Consider the following 24,372-nt stretch of genomic DNA (forward strand, 5'->3'; position numbering starts at 1 on the left):
ATTTGTCTTGTACTTAGAACACACAGTTAGGGGGTTCTTATCATTAATAAATTCCAAAAGGAAGTTCAGCTCAAGTAAACAATTTTAATCATAAGACTCCAAGGGGTCTAATAAACTCTGAGGTACCATTAAAAATTGGGGCACTCATTGTCGAAACAAACCCTACAACAGCAATAAGCCTTGCCCTATCCTATAGAGGGAGGCTTAATTAAAATCCGTTCTCCAACCTCCAGTAAGACCATGACGTCACCGGCATGTTTCACTATATTGCCACCCCTCGGGGCTATCTTGCAGTGTGAATCAAGCCTTATGTTTGTTTCACCATTATTTATGCTGTACTGATGATCTCTAATAAGGGCGAAACATTCTGCAGCTATTTTTTCTGCTTGTGGTATTTTGAACCGTAACCCATAAGGCTTGATTCACGCTGCGAGATAGCCCCTAGGGGTCGCAGTATAGTGCAACATGATGGTGGTGTCATAGTGTTACTGTAGGTTGGAGAATAAATTTTTATTAAGCCTCCCTCTATTGCTGTTGGAATTGCAGCTTTTTGCTGTTGTTGGGTTTGTTTCTGAAATGAGTGGCCGAGTTAGGGTTAGAAGGGGTATTTGTTATTGGGGTATTATGGTTAGGTTAGTTACGGTCATTCAGCCCCAATATTTAATGGTACCTCAGAGTTTCTTAGATCTCTTGGAGTACTAAACCACCCTATTCGGCCACCATATCCGGCCTCTCGGAGAACTAAACTACCATTTAGGGTGTTGTTTCTTCCCAGTTTTTTTCCTGCCAATGTCTGAGCTGTATCTCAGATTCCGCAGGGACTTTCAGAATGAAATTTTGCATAAATAATGGGAATGAAAAGATTGTGGAGTAGACCAATGTTTTGACCTTGACCTATTTTGTCATTAACCTAATTTTAAGGTCATGACCCCAATTATAGACATTTTGACATTTCTTCACCAAAACTCGACCAAGGTTTGTCTGATTGGAACAAAATTGCCCTTTCTAGATAGTGTACAGCAAAGCACATTTACACTTCATTGACATCATACCCCTCTGGGTTAAAGGTCAAGGCCAAATATTGCTCTGAAAAAAAAACCCGCACTTTTTGGCATTGCTCAATTTTGCCAATGCAGAATCTCAAACACCACATGGCCTTCAAAGATGTTCTTGCAACATAACAGTGGACCTGCACTGAAGTTGTGCAACTGATATTGAATTTGTGTTCTTGGCCTACTTTTTTGAGGATTGTGACCTAATCTTACTATAATTCACCAAATGTCTGTCCGTCTGTCCGTTCCCAGGTACCACAAAAACGGCTGAACCGATCGCAACGAAATGTTGGGTGGGTAATCCTGGGACCCCCTGGAGTAAAATAGGCTATATTGTTTTTCCAATTTCAGCTTTGGTCTCCAGCATTTTCAGGTTTTGACTCCTGCCTAACGTTATTGTCCCGGGTACCGCAAAAACGGCTGCACCGATCGCAACGATACACATCCATGCCCATGGGATTACCAGGGGTGACCCCACTAGTTAACAAAAAACACTTTTTTGATCATAACTTATCCATTGAATAATTTATTTGAATGATTTTTATCAGATTTTCATGATGTTGATTTTTCTGGATAGATTGTTGATGGGGATACATTTTCTTGATTTACACTCTAACCCTAAATGTTAAAGGTCAAGGTCGCATGACGGTCTAAAAATAATATGGGCAGCATTGTATTGCTTGTGCTGGGGGAGACTTACCCTTGGCAGTCGCTTTGCGATTGCAGATATCCAGTTATATTATTGGGGAAAACGCCAGGGGCATAGAAAAGGCCCCTTTATATGGTATGTGCCATGTGGAAAACTCTAGAAAAGAAGGGACATTCCATGGCTTGTAGAAAATGCCAAACAATAGAAAATAAGAGGCTTTCAAAAAAATCTCGTGTGCATGCTGGACTACCCTTGTGTTCTTAGGAGGAACACAGCAATGCTCTAGAAAAGTTCATATAAAGGGGCACCCTACATCTGGCAAATAAAATGCATTTACTTCTTCATGCAACTCTATGAATCAAATTGGTGCCCATATAAAGGGGCCTTTTGTATGCCCACAGTATTTTTCCCAAGAATACGTTTTAAGTAAGAACAAAATGCATTTGTTCACCATACAAGACGTTATTCAAGACGATATAAAAGACTTGAAAAAGTAAGGAGAAAAAATAATTCAACCCAGATGGGACTCAAACCCACAATCTCCAGCTGGGGAGTCTGATGCTTTATCCATCACACCATGAATATATAGGATTTTGTCGGGCCACAAACTCTACCATTTGGTGAAGTTTCGTGAAGATCGGTTTAAAATTGTGACCTGTAGGCAAGTATAAGTGAGCGGACAGACAAACAAACACACAAAAAAACACAAACCGGAGTGATCAACATATTTGCAAAATATATATATATATATATTGCCAAGTAAGAAACGGACATTTTGCTTTTATATATATATATATATATATATATATATATATATATATATATATATATATATATATATATATATATATATATATATATATACTAGCCGAAAGCACCCGGCGTTGCCCGGGTTCTTTTTGAATGAATTTACTACTATAATTCAGCTTTTACTCGCGGCCGTAGAAGATTGAGTACGACTATTCAGCTCAGCTTTTAATTGTGAAATGGGCGCAGGCCGGGCGAAGCGGCCTCGACAGGCCTCGCTACCTAGCCTATAACCTTCCCGGGGCCCGTCCCGACATTTTTAGTTCTTTTTGAATGAATTTACTACTACAATTCAGCTCTTACCCCGCGGCCGTAGAAGATTGACTACTATAATTCAGCTTAGCTTTTAATTGTGAAATTGGCCTTGACCGGCCTCGCCACCTAGCCTAAAACCTTCCCGGGGCCCATCCCGACATTTTTTGTATTGGAGGTTTCCTCCTATCTTTCACCGTTCAGGAGATTAGCTTGTGCAGACAAACAAACAAAAACTTTCTTTTATAATATAGAGATATATTCATTTATGTATATATATTTATATATATTTAATTTTAAAGAAAAAACTAAAGCACTTTGGTGGAATTTGTTTGGAAAGCCATTAATTAGACCTATTGGCCTATGTATATTCCAAGTTTCAGCAAGTTTCAATGTATAGCCTTTGAGATATGAAAGCCAACACATTTTGGGCGGATGGACGGACGGACAGACACCAACGTGAATTAAAGTGTTTTCTTAATTTAACTCAAGAATACGGAAACGGACGTTGCTGAAATTTGGAACATATTACCTCGACAAACAAAGTATTTACTTCTGAAAGTTGCAGCCGATTTCGTCCAGTAGAAGCCAAGAAACGTATTTTCAGTCCCCATGTTCAAGCTGCGTACAAAGAAACGATCCCTTGTATAAAGGGAGGGGCACGTTGCGTCTCCCTTGATAATTTGTTCCCTTCCACAGTATAATTTCTCAAATCACTTTACAGGTAAAAAATATAAAAATAATCATACAAAAGAGAATATGTTGAAGAGAAACTAATATCTTTTCGAAAGGCTAAATTAAAAATCTGACTTTGTACTGGAGCCATTTCGGACGGAGTGAGCACACATTGGCTGTGATCAAAACACGACGCATAATTGAATCCCTGAATTAATGCATTTTAAAGCATAATCTTTTTAGGCGAATTTTTTTTTCTCCATGTTTCTTTTATAATGATGTTTGCGCCTTGGTTATTTGATGTTTGTGCTCCTCAAGTTATGGACGCCTGAGCACCTCTCCCAGAAAGAGCAATCAGGCGTAGGCATTGGAAAATGTAAATGATCCTGTATTTTCCAGCCGAAATAAACACTCTCAGCTTCACTAAGCTTGATGGTCCAGGAATCTTCAGATAAAATGGAGTCATTGATGCTGCACAAAGGAGCACTCCTCCAAGTAATGAAAGAACGTTGATTTATTAAAGCAGACCGAACAGCCGACTTGGTATGCGTCTCCACTAGCACAGTGGCACTTTGTCCATCATCACTATCTGTACCTTGAGTTTTACCAAAGACATGAAAAATTGTCTCGGCCACACCCTTCTGGCCACCATATTCACCACAGGCCCCACAATCATCACATTCGCATTCCGTCATTTCCATGATGTTCTTTAAGAACCTGTGACTCCTCCATCTGAGTCCACCACTTCCAGCGAATGATTCTGACAGGCTCTGCTGCTGCCATCTATTACACCGCTTCTCCATTTTCAAAAGACATTACATTTTCAAAAGACATTACATTACATTTCAAAAGACAAAAGACATTACATTACTCTCACACCAACTGAAGTTGCACAAGTACCATTGTTTATCATATTTGTGCTGGGAATTGGTGATCTCAATGATGGAAGACTTGCCCCTGTTGGCTCTCTCCTGAATGCTCTCCTTCATTAGACAATCTTTTTAAACATCATTTTGGTAGTTTCAGCAGGGTGTTGATCATGATCTCTCGGAAAAAGCATTCCACGTAGGCTTGTGCAATCTTCTATTAACTCATTTTCTAGTTCTGTCAAGTCCTGTTCGACTTCTGGTGACATTCCTGATCAGATTTCTCCAAACATCCCAATCCTCCACTGCTTCCTGAAGCTATGGCAGAGAGCTTGGTTTCAGCCTTCCCACCCCCACCCCCCCCCCCTCACCCCATCCCAATCCAGGACATGTTAGGTCAACCTCTTCCTCTACTTCCCTCAATTATACCCAGCATGGATGATTTCTCCAAACTTTTAGTTTTATGCACGCATGACGTCTTTATGGTGGTCTAATTTATTCAAGCACCAATTTAATTACAACATACAACTACGATGGTGGAGCGCATACCTCCACCAGACTGAACAGCTTATAGGTTTTGGTTTTGTATCCCACTGACAGGCCCGATCTGCACCCGAACCTGAAGCAAAATATAATTGGCTTGTTATTGTCATCTACAGTGCCTATAAAGGTTAATTAAAAATTACTACTTGCGAAAATCGAAGATTTTTCACGTATATTGGTTGGTCTTGTGCGTTATTCTGTCTGTTTGTCTGTCTGTCTGTCTGTTTGTCTGTCTGCTTGTCTGTCTGTTTGTCTGTCTGTCTGTCTGTATGTCAGTCGCCTACAGGTCACAATTTTCAACCGATCTTCACCAAACTTCACCAAATGGTAGAGTTGGTCATAAGCAAGAAGCCTATTGTTTTTGGTATCAATAGGTCAATAGGTCCACATAGGCCAAAAGGTCAACATAGGCCAGATTTCTAAAATCCTCAATTTTCATCCGATTGACTTGAAATTTGAAGAGGATTTGCATATCTGGTCATTGAATTCAACAACCAACTATTTTTGAGGTCAACCTCAGCCAAAAGGTCAACATAGGCCAAATTTCTAAAATCCTAAATTTTCATCCGATTGACTTGAAATGTGAAGTGGATTTGCATATCTGGTCATTAAATTCATTCCCAAATATTTTTGAGGTCAACATAGGCCAAAAGGTCAACATAGGCCAAAAGGTCAACATAGGCCAGATTTCTAAAATCCTCAATTTTCATCCGATTGACTTGAAATTTTAAGAGGATTTGCATATATGATCACTGAATTCAACCACCAACTATTTTTGAGGTCAACATAGGCCAAAGGCTCAACATAGGCCAAAAGGTTTATTCTTACATATGCAAATCCTCTTAAAATTTCAAGTCAATCGGATGAAAATTGAGGATTTTAGAAATCTGGCCTTTGTTGACGTTTTGGCCTATGTTGACCTCAAAAATAGTTGGTGGTTGAATTCAGTGATCATATATGCAAATCCTCTTAAAATTTCAAGTCAATCGGATGAAAATTTAGGATTTTAGAAATCTGGCCTTTGTTGACGTTATGGCCTATGTTGACCTCAAAAATAGTTGGTGGTTGAATTCAGTGATCATATATGCAAATCCTCTTAAAATTTCAAGTCAATCGGATGAAAATTGAGGATTTTAGAAATCTGGCCTTTGTTGACGTTATGGCCTATGTTGACCTCAAAAATAGTTGGTGGTTGAATTCAGTGATCATATATGCAAATCCTCTTAAAATTTCAAGTCAATCGGATGAAAATTGAGGATTTTAGAAATCTGGCCTTTGTTGACCTTTTGGCCTATGTTGACCTCAAAAATAGTTGGGAATATAAGCTTATCCTCTTATTTATAAGCCAAGTTTCTAAAATCTTCAATGTTCATCCAATTCACTTGAAATTTTAAGAGGATTTGCCGATCTGGTCACTGAATTCAACCCCAAATATTTTCGAGGTTAACATAGGCCAAAAGGTCAACATAGGCAAGATTTCTAAAATCCTCAATTTTCATCCGATTGACTTGAAATTTTAAGAGGACTTGCATTCCAGGTCGCTGAATTCAACCACGAAGTAGTTTTGAGGTCATCATTGGCCAAACACTTATTTTAGGGATTTCGCAAGTATTGTGCGATGCATGACATATTTCTTGTTTTTTTTAAATTTTTACAAATAAATTAAAATGAAAAGCTGAAATGACTTGAGTCAATTAGTATTATCTATCGTTTTTGGTCCCATCACTCAATGGTGAAGAATCACTTTTTAAAACTAGAACGCCACTCAGCAGAGCGCATACTCCCGCCGTGGGTCAAGTTGGAATAATACGTTTTGTTTAACATCCCCTCTCCCCAAAACAATAAATGAAAAAGAAAGTAGGCCCTTGCTGTCAGAGAATTCATTTTGATATATCTCGGAATTAGAGGAGAAAAACATCATTTAAGAATAAGAATAAAAGCTTTAATGCAGTAAAACAGAAAAGAAATCCCCAAAAAATTCCTGGATCTGGAATAATACCCTGAGCTCCACCAAAAACTAAACAATTCTTCTTTATCCCAAGTGCAATCATCCCACCAACTTTCATCCAAATCCGTTCAGAACTTTTCCAGATATCTTGTTCACGAACATACGAACACACACACACACACACACACACACACACACACACACACACACACACACACACACACACACACACACACACACACTGCAGCAGAATTTTTTTTGTAGGCTTCCCCAGATCTGTGCCTCGACACAATCGTGTCTCTGTGCTCTGCAGGCAGTTCCTTCGACCTCATGGCTTGGTTTTTGCTCTGATATGCATTGTCAGCTGAGAGACCTTATATAGACAGGTGTGTCCCTTTCCAAATCATGTCCAATCAATTGAATTTACCACAGGTGGACTCCAATCAAGGTGTAGAAACATCTCAAAGATGATCAAGAGAAATGGGAGGCACCTGAGCTAAATTTCAAGTGTCATAGGCTCATACCAAAGGGTCTGAATACTTATGTCAATGTGATATTTCAGTTTTTTCTTTTTCATAAATTTGCAAAACTTTCTAAAATCCTGTTTTCTCTTTGTCATTATGGGGTATTGAGTGTTGATTGATGAGGGGAAAAAATGAGTTTAAACGATTTCAGCATGAGGCTACAACATAACAAAATGTGAAAAAAGTGAAGGGGTCTGAATACTTTCTGAATGCACTGTATGTACAGCAAACTGTGGTCTGGCTTCACCCACTCCCCCCACCCCCCTCCAACCACCAGGTCCTTCCAAATTTTCGGTTTTCCTTCCTGAGAGTTTCCTTTCATGTCCGTCTTGTCCACCCTATGTGTTTTTTCCTGTCCCCATTCCTCCCCACACCCATTGTTTTCTGGGTCTTTCTCTGTTTTGTCTTTTGGATGTCCACTGTTTGTATTTCAGTGTCTTTCTCTCTCTCTCTCTCTCTCTCTCTCTCTCTCTCTCTCTCTCTCTCTCTCCGTCTCCGTCTCCGTCTCCGTCTCCGTCTCCGTCTCCGTCCCTGTCTCTCTCTCCGTCTCTCTCTCTGTCTCTCTCCGTCTCTCTCCGTCTCTCTCTGTCTTTCTCTCTCTCTACTGTTCTTTTGTTCTGTTGTGTCCTGATCTGTTCAGTGTTGTCGCTCTTGCACGAGTCTTGATCCTGTGTACAAAAACTTTTTTTTTTGATATAATTATAATAATGATATAAAGAGAAAACTGGTATAATTGTTCAAATAAACCACAAGTTTAGTTTGATTGAAGGATTTGTTCAATACGACCGCAGTTTAAATTTGGCATCTTATAGCGGGTATCCATTTTCACATGCTGCCCAGTCTCCAATATTGACATCTCCTGACATTGACTTGGTATACTTCCTTTAGACTGACATTGTCCGCAGACAAAATGTGAGATTTTGGGTGCCGGAACACCCACGTAAATATCTGTGAAATACCGCTTCATCCCCAGGAGGCGTTGGTCTGTTACACTATCTCCATTCAATGGTCTCAATAGGATTGGATGAGCCCACACACCACACTTAATGTCCTTGATTACCCCCATGTTTGACTCATTGATATAGTCATCTCAAACAGGTTCAATGTAACTTTTGAAGACCACAATCTACCTCCCCATAGCTACCAATAGGCCTGGTTCTTGATGCTTCCGAGTTCTTCTTCAGTAAGTTCCTTTATGAAGCAAGTCTACACGATGGAGCTCAGCCTGGTGGTGACTTGTAAAAAGCGGTAAACCTGTTGGTGACCATGATATCCTATCCTCCACAGTTGGGTGAAAACTTGTGGGACAGCACGTGCATACTGATATGTGCCGTGTCTAATTGGAATGGGAGTCATATTGATCAGGTCCTTAAATTCAACGAAACATTATACTCTCCTCTCTGTGGCAGTACCAGTTTTTTGTGTGTCCATAATAGTGGGAGCTTTTTGTACACCGCACCTTTCCTATGCCATATCCAGGCGCTGCAAAACGTCATTGCCGGGCACCGTAGGGGGCTTGGCAATGACGCACGCTGAAAGGGAGTACTCAGTTTTCACTCTGGTTGTTTTCTTGTTTTCCTTCTTGTTTCCTTGTTTTCTTGTTTTCTTGATTCTTGTTTTCTTGTTTGTTTGTTTGTTTGTTTGTTTGTTTGTTCCGGGCGATATCTCAGTCGTCATTTTAGCTAGGAAGATGAAATTTCGGCACAATAGTGAGCAAGTACTTTGTCAAAACGATATTTTTTGTTTTTTGATGAATCAATTAATTGATGAGTTATTTAATTATTAGCGATTAATTAAGTACTGATACATTTCCTCTCTTCTGGCCATTATCTCAGGCACCTTTTGAGTTAGGAAGCTGATATTTGGACATGCCAATGACCAAGTAATTTGGCTGCAAAGGCTATTTTTGATTTATTGATTAATCAATTAATCGATTAATTATTTAATTGTTTGATTAATGACCAAAAATTTTTTTTTTAAAGTGACAGATTCTGATGAAATGGTGGTGGTGGTTTTTTTTTTTTTTGGGGATACAAGATCGAGGCTCGTGAAAGAGCTAACATTAATCACACAAAAAGTCAAACCGACACATAAAACACAAAAATAAGGGGAGTGGTAGACATGATGGGAAGAAAGGGGGAAGGACACGAACACAACATTTGAGAGCAGTGACATCGAGAGAACTGTGGGAGGGAGAAGGCTTGGGGGAGGTGGGAGAGGTATAAAACATATGAACACTGCAAGGACTTCCAGGAAAGAAGTTGGAATTTCAAAAAAGTGTATCTGGGGTGAATTAGCGGTGGTAGAAAAGATCAAGGTTTTGGATGGGGGAAGATAAGAGATGGTGGTGAACAGCTGTTTTAAAGACCTGGAGGGAGGAGTGGGATTGAAGGGAGTGGGGGAGTTTGTCCCAGAGGGAGAGAAAAGGGGAATGAAAGAGTGAAGGTGAGCAGAACACCTAGATTTTGGCAGTTTAACCATAAGAGGGTTGCAGGCAGATCTTGGGCGACCTGAAGGAATATTGGGGGGACAGAGCCCAGAGAGAGCTGGGGGAGCAAGGCCGGAGAGGAGTCGGTAGAAAACAGAAAGACCACCAACCTGCCTGCGGTGAGTGAGTGATAGTCCCTCGGAGTTAGCTTCATCGCAGGAGATTCCAATGATTCGGAAGATTTGTTTCTGAAGATCTTCTGTTTCTGAAGATTCTGAATGGTTTATGTGTTATATTAGCGAATTGATTAATTATTTCATTTTTTTATGACTATTATTTATTTATTTTCATTATTAATTATTTACTTATTTTATTTCTCATCTGGGCAATATCTCAGGCACCCTTTGAGCTTGGAAGCTGATATTTGGACAGGACAGTGACCAAGTGATTCGGCTATAAAGGATATTTTTGATTTATTGATTCATCATTTAATCGATTAATTATTTATTGATTAATCAATTAATTATTTAATTTCTTTATTAATGACTTATTTAATTAAATTTCCAAAAGATACATCTTCGGATGAAGCACTAGTGGTTTAGTTATGCTATTAGCCAATTAATTAAGAAAATATTTTATGATAATCTTTTATTGATTTTAATTATGCAATTAATCAATCAATTATTGTACACCTCTCCCTCCCAATGCACTCTCAATGAGCTGCACTGCGGTATTGCCGGGCGCCGGAGGTGCCCCGGCAATGCCGCGCCATAGGATATTTAATTATTTGGCATGGGGGCGGTGTACTTTGAATGTATTTTTACTTGTTTATTCTATTTTTTAAACACAGTCGAGACTCGTGAAGGAGCTAGAACATAGAACGGATGAGAACAAAAAAAAACAGGAGAGGGGGAAATGCACAACAGCAGGTTTGAAGGACAAAATAGACAGAGACTTTGAATATAAGGGATGTAAGGAAGAATAAGGACAGAGAGGACAACATGGATACCGAAGGAAACCCTCACAAAAGACGCTGTATATTCACAGTGTGAATGGTGGGATATCCCGCAAAGCTTGCTTATAGCATGGCGAAAAAATATTTTTTGCGGACTCGTACATAACCTCCGCGAATATGTGTGACACGGGGCCATGAATGTAGAGGCAGGTCACAATTTATCAACCGTGAATGTTGGGACTGCGAATATCGGGGTCCGACTGTACTTGGAAGAAAACATCATCACAGTTAACATAAAAGAATTCCTCTCTCCAACGATCTCATCTCAGATCATCAACTCGGATTCAGAACAGGTCACTCTGCCTTGGACATGCTGCTTTTACTCCAGCAACAATGGATGGAGGCCCTCGATATCAGACACCATTGAGAGATGGGGTTTCTTCAACATTGAGAAATGGGGTCAAAAACTATATACAGCATGATATTTCAAGATGTTGAGGACGGATTCAGATGAAACGAGGTGGATGAGATGGTTAGGTGACAAGAACAAGCTGATTAGATTTTGGTTCAGGTTCGAATCCAGATCCGGCCTATCGGTGGGATACAAAACTCAAACTGTTCAGTCTGGCGGAGGTATGTGTTCTACAGAGTTCCATTCCACGCGGTGGGAGACGGGTTTTGCCATCACGTGTGTGTGTGTGTGTGTTTGTGTGTGTGTGTGTGTGTGTGTGTGTGTGTTTGTGTGTGTTTTTGTGTGTTTGTGTATGTTTTTGTGTGTTTGTGTGTGTTTGTGTCTGCATGGGTTGTAACTTTTTTTACCATTTGAGCTTTTGTCATCAAATTTTCAACAAAGCTTTATTATGAGAATATGGAGAAGACAAATTAATAATTTAGTCAAAAGGTCAAAGGTCAACGTTGCATAAAATCGTCAATTTTGATGCAATTGACCTGCAATTTTAAGAATTTACATTTTGGGTCTGGATTACTTCACCAATCAAATCTAGAAGCAGATTGTTTTTTTTTTAGATAAAAGGTCGTTATCGCATAAGATCATCCAATTGATTTGAAATTTGAACAGGGCTTGCATATCGGGTCACCGAAGACTATTGCTTTTGAGATCAAAAGGTCAAGTCACCTAAGATCGTCAATAATTTTTGTATGTCTACCATCGTTGCATTTATATATGTCGCAGGTCGTCAAGAGATTCATGTTGCTGTTTTGTTGTTGTTGGGGTTCTTGTTGGGGGTTGATTTTTTTAATGTGCACCCATTGGCCTGACAGCTGCTGGACCACACCCACATCAGTCACTTGGCTCCACCCACCATAACACCGTGACAAAATAATATGGCCGCCATCTTGTTTTTCTTGTGGGCCTAACCACTGAATTGAAAATATATAGAACGCTCATACTCCGTGAAAAGTGTAGCCCCCGTGTCGCCATCTTGGCTAGCACGACTCGACCGACTCGCTTCACGGATCTCGTTTGTTTTGAACGTGTCCCAGATTTTAAAAGTCAGACAACTGTTAAAATGCCATTTTGTGCGACAATAAACTGCTCCAATCGGTTACGGAAGGGTTGTGGAAAGACGTTTCACAGCTGTTTCAAAGACGTTTAATTCATAGTCCATAGTGCTATGGAAGTACATAAAATAGTTCCATCATGGCTGCTCACTGAATGGGTGTGAAATAATTGTGAAATAATTTGGACAGACTCTTCGCATGTTTCATGAAAATGTCCCGAGTTCTTCACGCTTCCAAATTAACAATATTTGTTCTCGAATTTTTTTTTGTGAAAAGGAAAGGATAAAGGAAAGTGTTGTAGTAACTGTGATAGGTTTCCTATTGAAAAACGATCGCACAAAAGGTGAAAAAACGCAATCGCTTTTCGCTCTGAATTACGTGCAAATGCATGACGGAAATCACCATCGCCCAGCATCGAGTGCCAACCAAGATGGCGCCCGGTAGCTACATCTCCATCTGTGTGGTGTGAATGGCAATGGTCATTATATATATTTTCAGTTCAGTGGGCCTAACACATTAGGCCTGTAGGCCTCTGCTGATTATACACTGCCTGGGTTTGTTGCGTCAGATTTCCTTTGGCTTTATTTGGGTTGAGTGGTATTCACAATGAAGGACCCCAAAAATCTAATCATATGTTGAATAATAGTAAGGTTTACTCAAGCCCGTCAGAAAGCATGGTGCCCAGAACACATGGTAATCAAGTGTTACGTTGCACAAATTACAAATACTGCATATATATAGCGTTATGTTATTTTTGAACAGCCCATATTTGAGTTAAGAAATCCGTGACCGTGTGACAAATCAGCTCAATCTGATATAACCGTGGGTATGTTGACATGGATAAGAGGTGTCGAGTTAATTTTTTAATAGCGCATTAAATGTGTCTTTCCCAATTGTGCTGTTCATCTTGTAAGAGTGCTTTAAATGCGCGTTTCCCAATTGGCCTGTTACCAGATTTTGCCGCAGGTTGTGACCTCAGTGCAGTCATTCTTGTTTGAACCTGTTTTTGTCATTGTTTAGCATACTGAATAAGAAGAAGTCCAAATATAAAGCGGATGTACATAGTTGGGCTTTGCATTTTCAAATGCTTTCTAGTTTGTATTTTTGATCTTCTTTGGGGGTGTGCCTGGCACAAAAAGTAGGCGCTTTGGGCACCTGTTAATGTCGAGCCCTGCCTTGCACCATTAAGTACCTACCTAAATCCACGATATAGTATGCCCACCTCCACTCATTTGTTCCTCTTTTTCCCGCCTGTTAAAACCAACTTCCACATTCTCTTTAATCCTATTCTTCCCTCCAGGTTTTCAAGACAGCTGTTCAACACCATTTCAGATCATCCCCAATCCAAAACCAAGATCCTTTCTACCCTCGTTAACCCCACCACAATCCCTCCTCCATCCAAATTTCCAGTTTTCACTTCTTGGAGTTTCCATGTGTATATCCATTTTGTCAACTCCATACGTCTTCTCCTGCCTCCATTCCTCCCTACACCCATTGTTTATCTGCCTCCCTATGTCTTGCCCTTCGGCTCTGCTGTTGGTGTTTGCCCCTCTCTTTCCTGTTCCTGTTTTGCATGTTTTGCTTCCTGTTTTTGTCTGTCATGTCCTGATCCCAGTGTACGAGCTCCTCCACGAGCCTCGACTACATATACAATAATTTCCTTTTACATCCTCGATTGCTCAACGATTCATCAAAAACCAAGAAACAAAGTTTTCTTTGATGTTGTTTTTATTATTTAGTGAATAAAAAACAACTAGGAAAAGACGTCAGGTAGAAAGAGGAATATTCTGAGCTGGACAGTGACTACAGAGATACTTGGACATCTTGGATAGCGATCGATGAAGGTGCGGAGTATGAAAATATTTGAAAGAATGCGGTTGTTGCGGCCAAACAGGATGTTAATGGAAGAGATACTGATATGGAATGCACCACTGATGCAGAACGCTTTGTTGACAATGGTAGATAACATCGTAGAGGGAGATGTGTTATTACAAAGGTGGTTTTGAAATGCCTTAAAACGTTTTTCTCCGGACGGAAGTAAAGAGCAATGCAATATTGTGCCAGCCCCCTCCCCCCCCCCTATTTCCCCACAAACATTGAAAATACAAATGAGAAAGCATCTGAAAATACAAAGTCCATCCGCATCCGCTTTGTATTCGGACGGATGCAGCACAATTCTATTGTGCTCCTGGAGCATTTTGCGAGAAAGAGTTTTCTTTTGAAGGCAACAGTAATTCTGCACATCAGTCGAGGTGGAAAAAATTCCTTCTGGATATGAAAACACTCAGGTCCACTTTGGAAGAGGCAATGCTTTTGTACCGCGCTGCATAGTACAGGTCTTCCCTGAGGTCCCAGTGTGTAAGATTGGCCTTTGCCAAAGTCACTTCGCTCCAGTTTTTCTGCAAAATTTGATGCGCACATTGCGGGGATTCCGAATAACAAATTACCCAGCTGAAATAGTGTCCTGGAAGAGGCCATAAGTTTCTTCGTTGCTAATGGGAGACATGGATGTCAGTCTCACCTCGGCCTGGGTTTGGGCATAGAGGAGTACTGAGGCTTCTAGTGGAGACAAAGTGATTCCAAAAGACAGCTTGCTCCACAATGCAATACCACCCGCAGCGGTGCACCGCACCAGTTGATGGTTTCGGTTGTGTTCGCGTGTTGGCAATTGAACCCAGGACCGAAAAGCAGCCGGTAAAACTGAACTACAAGGATTTTAATCTGCGAGCTGCACAAATTATTGCCGAGCAATATTACTCGTGCCGCTCTTCATACACAGAGGTTACAGCCTGTTGAAGGAATTGGAGCATAGCTTCAGGCAGGGTGGGCTGCTAGCTGACAGCTGTGTGTCAAAGAATGGGATTTGAAAAACCGAGCAGTCGATCTCACTGACAAAGTGATGAAGAGACCAGAAATGAATGTAGGGCTTGATGGAAGCATGATGCTGGGCGGCCTCAATGCCATCCTGCAAGGAATGTCAAAGTGAAGGGTTTGAAGAAGATTCCAGGGAGTATAAATGAGCGGAAGCGAACAAGTGGACAAGGTTAAGGTTAGGGTTAGAGTTGTTATTAGGGTTAGGGTTAGTTGTTAGGGTTAGGGTTATGTTTGGGCCCTTTTGATCTTCTCTATGCTCTGATGCCGGTATGGCATTTTGGCATCGCAGGCATTTTGGCATGGCATCGTCATAACCAACGTTATTCTGCCTTTCAGATCATCAACTTGTTTGTGGCTGTGATCATGGACAACTTCGACTACCTCACGCGTGATTGGTCCATATTGGGTCCCCACCACCTGGACGAGTTTAAGAAGCTCTGGGCAGAATACGACCCGGATGCAAAGTACGTTTTCTCAGTTGTTGCCCTTCCCTGACACGATCGCTCAGATCGACGGTTGCGCTTTTTATTTTTCCGAGCCCTCTAATGCCCACCCCGACAACAGGAGAATGCTTTTTACCCTCGTATCGCCAGAGGAGAGGGTATTGCATTTGAGTCCGTTTGTTTGTCTGTTTGTCTGTTTGTCTGTTTGTCTGTTTGTCCACACAGAATAAATATGATTTTCTCAGCAACCGTTGGTCCGATCGACAGGAAATTTTGATCATAAGTGCAACTCCACCTGTAGAATGTTTTAATGATAATTATGACGTCATAGGTCACGTGGTTCGGCCGCCATCTTGGAAAAACCGAAATAATTTGCACCTCTATTTCTCCGAAAGCGCTGAATAGAAAAAAATTGAGACATGGCTCATTGTGATTGTAAAGAACTCTCCACGGGGAATAAAATATGTTAATGATGATGTCATAGATGCCTCCATTATGACGTCATAATTCAACACGTATAAAACTTCATCCGATCAAGATGAAATTTCTTGAGCGTCCTGCTGGCATAAATTGGTGGAGAAAAAAAAATTAATGACGTCATAGGTCACGTGGTTCGGTCGCCATCTTTGAAAAACCGAAAAACGTTGCACCTCGATATCTCCGAAAGCGCTGCATTGAAAAAATTGAGACATGGCTCATTGTAAAGAACTCTCCATGGGGCATAAAATATGTTAATGATGATGTCATAGGTGCCTCCATTATGACGTCATAATTTGACAAGTACAACACTTCATCTGATCAAGATGAAATTTCTTGAGCATAATGAATGAATGAATTAGTTTAGAAAAAAAAGATGACGGCATTGGTCACGTGGTTCGGTCGCCATATTTTTTTCACACAAAATCCTTAAAAACCACTGAAAATACATCCTGGCGAGGGTTTGCAATCTCTGATTGCTCTTTTTGTTGTTGCTTTTGTGTAAAACGTGGTCCTCATAAGTACATCATCAGTGAGCTGTCCCCCCTGCCAGCAGCACCACACGAAATGTGTTTATCAAGTGCATTACCTCGCACTCTTAACCTGTTATTACGCACACACTTGCCCAACTTTAACCCACATCGAATATAGCCCTCCATGTGAATTTCACGCCTTTCCAACTGTTGTCATCCCTCTTCTCCTTTTTTTTTTTTTTTTTTTTTTTTTGCTTTGTCGTCCATTGCTTTTCATCATCCAGTGCTTTTCATCATCCAGTACTTTTCATCATCCAGTACGTTTCATCATCCAGTGTTGGGAATGCAGTGGGAACTGAATTTAAAACACACCTGTTTTACAGATGAGGAGCTATTTTTTTTACTGAATACAGGTGATTGAACAAATGGGAAAAGGACGAGGCATACAGGGGGAAAGAACGAAAGCTGGTAAACTGCAGGTGTTTTGGGAGGGTTAATGAGGGTTAAAATAGCTGTTGCTTGGGTCAGGGTGGAAGATGATGAGAGATGAGGGTGTACTGCCATCTTGAAACTCTGGAGTGAAGAATGAAAGTGTATTGAATGAGGAAGGAAATTCAACAAGCTGAGATAAAAGTAACACAAGAAGTGGTGGTGAGCAGTTAGTATGAATCTGGCAAGTTTATTACCCTGCGCTCGCGAAGCGAAAAGCAGGGTTAAGCATTCGGGTGCATATGTGCGTACATGCGTGCGTGTGGTGTACGTGCTTGCGTACATGCCTGCATTAAAAAAAAATCATTTTCGCGGCAACCGTTTGTCCGATTGGGACGAAATTTTAAAATAGGAACGCTTCCGCCTGTATAATTTTTATATGCATAATTATGACGTCATAGGTCACGTGGTGCAGACGACATCTTGGAAAAACGTTACACCTCTATATCTCCCAAACCGCTCAATGGAAAAAATTGAAACATGCCTCATTGTCAACTACTCCACATGGGGAGTAAGATATGTTAATGATGATGTCATCAGTGTCATTATGACGTCATAATTCGACAAATACAACACTTATCCGATCATTATGAAAAAAAAATTCTCAGCAACTGTTGGTTTGATGGACACGAAATTTTCACCATTGAAGTGCCTCCTCCATTAGAATATTTTAATGATAAGCATGACATCATAGGTCATGTGGTACAGGCACCATCTTGGAAAAACCGAAAAACTTTGCACCTCTATATCTCCAAAACCGCTCTATGGAAAAAATTGAAATGTGGCTCATTGTAAAAACTCCATATGGGAAATAGGTGTTGTTTACGATGACGTCATTGGAGCCATAATTATGACGTCATCATTCGACAGTGACAACACTTAGTCTGATCAGTTTGAAATTTATTGAGCGTGATCTATGCAACAATTATATTAGAGAATATAAATTTATGATGTCATCACTCACGTCGTCTGACAGCCATATTGGATCAAAGAAAAAAACCCATTCAAAAACAGAAGAGTTGGCTCACACCAAGTTGACTGCACAGGGTAAGTATTCTGTAAATACCATCCAGTTATAAAGATGGTTACAGGAGCAGTTCTGGAGGAACTTGAGATGGGTGTGGGCTGAAGGAGCAAGACCCCCACAAAACCTGAAGACAGATGAGGACAAACAGAGGAGTTCTCCATGCAACATATTGGCGATGAGATATCGGAGGCCTTCTGCCTCTGGTTCTTTGTGGCAGATGAAAATTTTGAGAGTTTTGGATTCTAGAGCATCCACGAGTGAGAGGAGTGAAGCACGGGCCCCAGGCCAGTGAAGGGCACAGACCAACTGATGGAAAATAGACGTCCCGTTTACAACCAAAAAACAATGTCAGGCCAACTGTTGGAAAATAGACGTCGCATTTACAACCAAAAAAACAACGTTGGAAAATATACGTCGCGTTTACAACCAATAAACAACTTTAGGCCAACGTTGGAAAATAGTCGTCACATTTACAACCAATAAACAACTTTGGGCCAACGTTGGAAAATAGTCACCGCGTTTGCAACCAATAAACAACGTTGGGCCAACATTAGAAAATAGACGTCGCGTTTGCAACCATGAAAACAATGTTGGGCCAAAATTGGAAAACAGACGTCGCATTTACAACCAATAAACAACGTTGGAAAATAGACGTCACGTTTACAACCAGTAAACAACATTGGAAAATAGACGTCACGTTTACAACCAGTAAACAACATTGGAAAATAGACGTCGCGTTTGCAACCAATAAACAATGTTGGGCCAACATTGGAAAATAGACGTCGCTTTTACAACCAATAAACAACGTTGGGGCAACATTGGAAAATAGACGTCGCGTGTACAACCAATAAACAACGTTGGGCCAACATTGGAAAATAGACGTCACGTTTACAACCAATAAACAACATTGGAAAATAGACGTCGCGTGTACAACCAATAAACAATGTTGGGCCAACACTAGAAAATAGACGTCGCGTTTTCAACCAATAAACAACGTTGGGCCAACATTGCAAAACAGATGTCATGTTTGCAACCAATAAACAACGTTGGGCCAACATTGCAAAATAGATGTGACGTTTGTAACCAGTAAACAACGTCACCCAGATGTGAACAATTTGCTTGCGACCAAAGGCCAACGTTGGCCCAACGGAGTTGTATTAGCTGGGCAGGACTTTATTGAGCTAGAGACGTTGACCTTGTTGGCCATGAGAAGTTCAGATTTAATAAGGAAACACTTGGCCAATCCAAGCTGCGGCTCACATTCGAGGCCAGATTTGATTTATGGTCTGTACAGGAGAGATATAGCGGCTAATGTTGAGGCCCAGAAGTTCGAGAGACTGAACTTCCTCTAGTAGCTGATTGATGGGTTCACCAGATGAGATAGGTGGGTTTACTAAATATTTGTTTCGAAGAGACAAGGTCAGAATATGATACCTTCTGTTACGGGGTCCTCCCCTATCCCCTGGTCTCAGTAAACCTCTGAACGCCGAGAGGGTCCCCGGCAGAAACATATGTTATCCTTGGTTGAAATTAACCAATAATGAAACCACACCAAGGGTTATGAACAAACAATATATTAAAAGCACACAAAAAGCACCATACAACAATGGGGGCAATCAACCCTGCAATCCAATCTTAAGACGGTACCCTAGCTCAGACTCACGGCACCCCCAGGGACTGAAGCAGAGCCCTTCTCAATGTCTCTAGAACACAACGGTGCTCCCGGCGAAGAGGCGATGGCGATGAGGCGGTAAGGAGATGTAGGTAAGGCGGGGACCATCACATGGTCCCGGCCAACCTCAATTGGCGGTGGAAAGAGGAATCCCAAAGACGCTATCCAAACGTGCACATACACCGTGCAGTCGCGAACCGCACCGTATTCTTCAAAGGCCGCTGTCGCGCACACACATCCTCGGCAAACCACCGGAGGGCAGGACCAGTGGACGCGACTAACCAAGGGTCGGCGAACGACGCGCAAGGTCCCCAAAATGGCGGTCGGTCCTTCCTCGGGCCGCAGCCACTAGGTGAAGATTCTCGGGAATATCCCACCTGTACCTGGCTTCGCAGGCTTTTCCCCGACACCAGCGATATCAACGATCACACGAGATTCCTTTCCAAGACTCAAAGTTCCCTCTCCATGGACGCTCGACCACGCTGGGTGTGGAGCTGTTACCAAACGCCTCGTTTCACCTCTGCCTCACGCGCTCTTCCTCTTCACTAAACCTCTTCCGGTGCCCTATCCGATTTCCGGCATCACTTTTGTCATGAGCGCTTTTAAACCTTTTAACCACAATAACCCTTACTGAGAACCAACAATAATAATAATACCAACAATAATTAGGGCCGAATCCATAACACTTCCCCCCCCCCCCCCCCCTCAAGAAAGAAAGTTTGAACACAGCGAAAACTTTCTTTGTAGGCAAATTCTTGAACCCAACACAAGTAATCAATGTTTCCCCAAAAATAAAGCAACAAAACTTCGAACAACTTACAGAGATTTCCAAAGTTAATTCACTCTGGACAAAGCATCAGCAACGACATTGTCCCTGCCCTTTACATGTTCAATTTCCAAGTTACCCCTGCAAAGCCAAACTCCATCTCATCGACCTCTGATTTTTACTTTTAGTTTCTTTTGAATGAAGGTTAAGGGGTTGATCAAAAATCCCAAGTCAAGCAAATCGATAGCACTTTTTCTGGGAGGTCGAGCTGAGGGCCAGATTCCATGGTGGTTGGGTCGTGAGGCCTGGACATATTCACTACCTGGACGCCTTTAGGAACGTGGAGTTCACGGTTAATCCATGTAGGAATCTTGGCTTGGCTGCTCCGCAGCATTCAGTGCTTCCACTCTTTCTAACTTTCCTAACAATCACGGTTGGACCACTTGTCACTGTAGTCACATGAATGGCGGTCTCCTTCTCGGCCACTGCTCTGATAATCCTTCCTTCGGGAGCTGCCATAACTCTGGAAGCCTCCATAATAATATTGATTGCGGCCACCACCACTACCACTCTGTGTTCCTCCTCTGTAGCCCCCTCAACCTTGACGAAATGCCTTCCCTACTGTGATGGTCCGACCATCCAACTCCTTGCTATTCAGGTCCTTTTCTGCAACTCTGGCGTCCTTTGAGTTTTCAAACGTGACGAAGCCAAACCCTCTTGACTTGTGTGTCTCCCTGTCTATTATCAGCAGCACTTCCAAAAGTGGTCCATATTTGCTGAAGCCAGACTCCAGAACCTCTTCCTTTGTTTTTAAGTTCAGTCCCCCTGCAAAGAGCTTGCCAATATTGCCTCCATCCCTGACGTGCGTGTGCCGACACTTAGTTTCAGGGTAATACCTCTTCTCTTCAGGGCGCTTCCTACTATGCTTTTCAGCAAACATGGGGTTACCAGAAACTTGGCCACCGGCCAAATCATTCCCGGTAACAAAAGATACTCCTTCTACAGGAAGAGTGGCTTGTAAACCGACGGTGACCGGTCCTGACACCAAATCGGACTCCAAATGGATGACATGAAGTGGAGCACTAACACAGCCACCAATCCCCTGTAAACGAACACTATCCCCAATTGCCGTCTCCTCGGACAATGACAAGATGCCTTCAAGCATTAAAGATTGATGTGCTCCTGTGTCCCTCAATATCCTAACAGGTCTCCGATTAGTCGAGGCTCCATCCAGTGACACAAACCCCTCTGAAATAAATGGTTGGTAACCCTTTTGAGGGCGATTTCTCACAATGGCCATTGCATTTGGAGTCATACCAGTCGAACTCCACTCCCGATTTTCCTTTCCCAGAGCATAACAGTTGGACATCAAGGGTCCAGGTTTATGGCAAAAAGTGCAAGTAGGACCGGAGGAGAACCTCGTGGTCTGCCAAGGCATGGGGGCGGCGGTCTGCCTCGAGCCCCCCGGACGATAGGTCTGTCTTGGAACCGCAGTCTTCTGATTTCTAGAAGTCGTTGTGTCAGAGTGGTCCTCATTTTCATCTCGAGGCCACCCCCATGGATTTTCATTCTCCGCCCCTGATGTACCATAGCTCCCCTGGCTAGGTCTGGGCGAGAAGTTCGGTTTGTGGAACCCCATCCTGTGTGTTAAGGCATAGTCATCTGCCATGGTTGCTGCCTCATACAGGTACTTTCCTTTCCTCCAGATGAACTTTAATGTCCTCGTGGACACACTGTTGGAATTCCTCCACCAGGATCAATTGTCGCAATCGTTCGAAGTCTTTCCCCACTCCTTTTGAATCACACCACCTATCAAACATGGTTTCTTTCAATCTGGCAAACTCCACATGGGTCTCACTCTCCCTCCTCCTGGCATTCCGGGATTTTTGCCGGTAAGCTTCCAGGACCAATTCGTAGGCTTTGAGAATGTGTTTCTTCAATACCTCATAATCTGCACATTGGTCAATCGGTAAAGCCAAATAAATATCTTGAGCTTTACCCACCAGAACACTTTGCACTGGTATGGACCAGTACTCCTCAGGCCAGTTTAACAGTCGAGCCACTTTCTCAAAGTGTGGAAAAAAACTTGGCTACCTCCTTTTCATTGAAGGGTGGAACCAGCCTCACATGTCTGCCAACATCCCAGGTGTTCTGACTAGGTGTCGAACCAGGCGGCATGGATGGTACCTCTCCCCGTTCTTTCATTACATCCAGCTCCTTGAGTCTAATTTCCTGCTGAAGTGCCATTTCACGATCCCTTAACTCCCTTTCGGGTTTTCTCTCCTCTGTTTTTTTCTCCTCTAACCTTTCCTGGAGTTCTCTTTCAACTCTCCTTTCCTGTGCTTGTTTCTCTTCTCTTCTCTCTTCTGCTTTCCTTTCCTCTGCTTTTAATCTTTCCTGGAGTTCTCGTTCCTCTGCTTTTAATCTTTCCTTGAGTTCTCGTTCCACTCTCCTTTCCTCTGCTTTTTTGTCTTCTAACCTTTCCTGGAGTTCTCTTTCCTGTTCTGCTCTTTCATTTTCTGCTTTCCTTTCCTCTGCTTTTAACCTTTCCTGGAGTTCTCGTTCCTGTTCTGCTCTTTTCTTTTCTGCTTTCCTTTCCTCTGCTTTTTCCCTTTCCTGGCTCTGTAATTGCATCTCCAGTTTCCGGAGCTCCACATTTTCTTGTTCTTCGGGTAACCAATCCCAGGCTACCTCTTCCCATGTTCCTAATCCCACCATAGATTGTATCACCACTGTCTGCATCTCTGCCTTCTTCATTTTCGTTCGGACCTCCAAGCTAAAATGTTTGGCCAATTTCCAGAGGTCCGATTTTACTAACGCTCTGAACTGTGCTTCACTAGGGGTCACTGCAAACTTCTCTGCGTCAAACTCCATGGTGACTATTGTTAACACCTGTTAACCTTCACACAAGAAATGTTAAAAAAAAAATTTTTTTTTTTTGTTTGTTTTTTGGAAAAATTTAGGAATGTTGGAACAAGTTCGAAGTTTGGGAATTTTAGGGAATTCTTTCCTGGACTAAATCTAGGGAATTTTATATCCCAAACGCAGACCCAATTTCTAGCCCATGAGTCAATTGGACGAGCCCCCAATTTCTGTTACGGGGTCCTCCCCTAACCCCTGGTCTCGGTAAACCTCCGAACCCCGAGAAGGTCCCCGGCAGAAAGATATGTTATCCTTGGTTGAAATTAACCAATAATGAAACCACACCAAGGGTTATGAACAAACAATATATTAAAAGCACACAAAAAGCACCATACAACAATGGGGGCAATCAACCCTGCAATCCAATCTTAAGATGGTACCCTAGCTCAGACTCACGGCACCCCCAGGGACTGAAGCAGAACCCTTCTCAATGTCTCTAGAACACAACCGTGCTCCCGCCGAAGAGGCGATGGCGATGAGGCGGGTAAGGAGATGTAGGTAAGGCGGGGACCGTCACGTGGTCCCAGCCAACCTCAATTGGCGGTGGAAAGAGGATTCCCAAAGACGCTATCCAAACGTGCACATACACCGTGCAGTCGCGAACCGCACCGTATTCTTCAAAGGCCGCTGTCGTGCACACACATCCTCGGCAAACCACTGGAGGGCCGGACCAGCGGACGCGACTAACTAAGGGTCCGTGAACAATGCGCGAGGTCCCCGAAATGGCGGTCGGTTCTTCCTCGGGCCGCAGCCACTAGGCGAAGATTCTTCGGAATCTCCCACCTGTACCTGGCTTCGCAGGCTTTTCCCCGACACCAGCGATATCAGCAATCGCACGAGATTCCTTTCCAAGACTCAAAGTTCCCTCTCCATGGACGCTCGACCACGCTGGGTGCGGAGCTGTTACCAAACGCCTCGTTTCACCTCTGCCTCACGCGCTCTTCCTCTTCGCTCCACCTCTTCCGGTGCCCTATCCGATTTCCGGCATCATTTTTGTCATGAGCGCTTT

At 42.3% G+C, this 24,372-nt stretch overlaps 1 protein-coding gene across 2 annotated transcripts in view; it reads left to right on the forward strand.

Moving 5' to 3' along the window:
• LOC137416337 (voltage-dependent L-type calcium channel subunit alpha-1D-like) overlaps window positions 1-24,372 on the forward strand; it is a 476,095-nt gene that overhangs the window by 174,070 nt on the left and 277,653 nt on the right. For both annotated transcript variants that reach the window (XM_068101884.2, XM_068101890.2), the window contains exon 33: window positions 15,431-15,558. In XM_068101884.2, coding sequence (XP_067957985.2) covers window positions 15,431-15,558 — 128 coding nt within the window. The remainder of the gene's footprint in view (window positions 1-15,430; window positions 15,559-24,372) is intronic.

This window comes from Myxine glutinosa, chromosome 1, assembly GCF_964187855.1.
Source record: "Myxine glutinosa chromosome 1, kmMyxGlut1.1, whole genome shotgun sequence".
NCBI lineage: Eukaryota > Metazoa > Chordata > Myxini > Myxiniformes > Myxinidae > Myxine > Myxine glutinosa.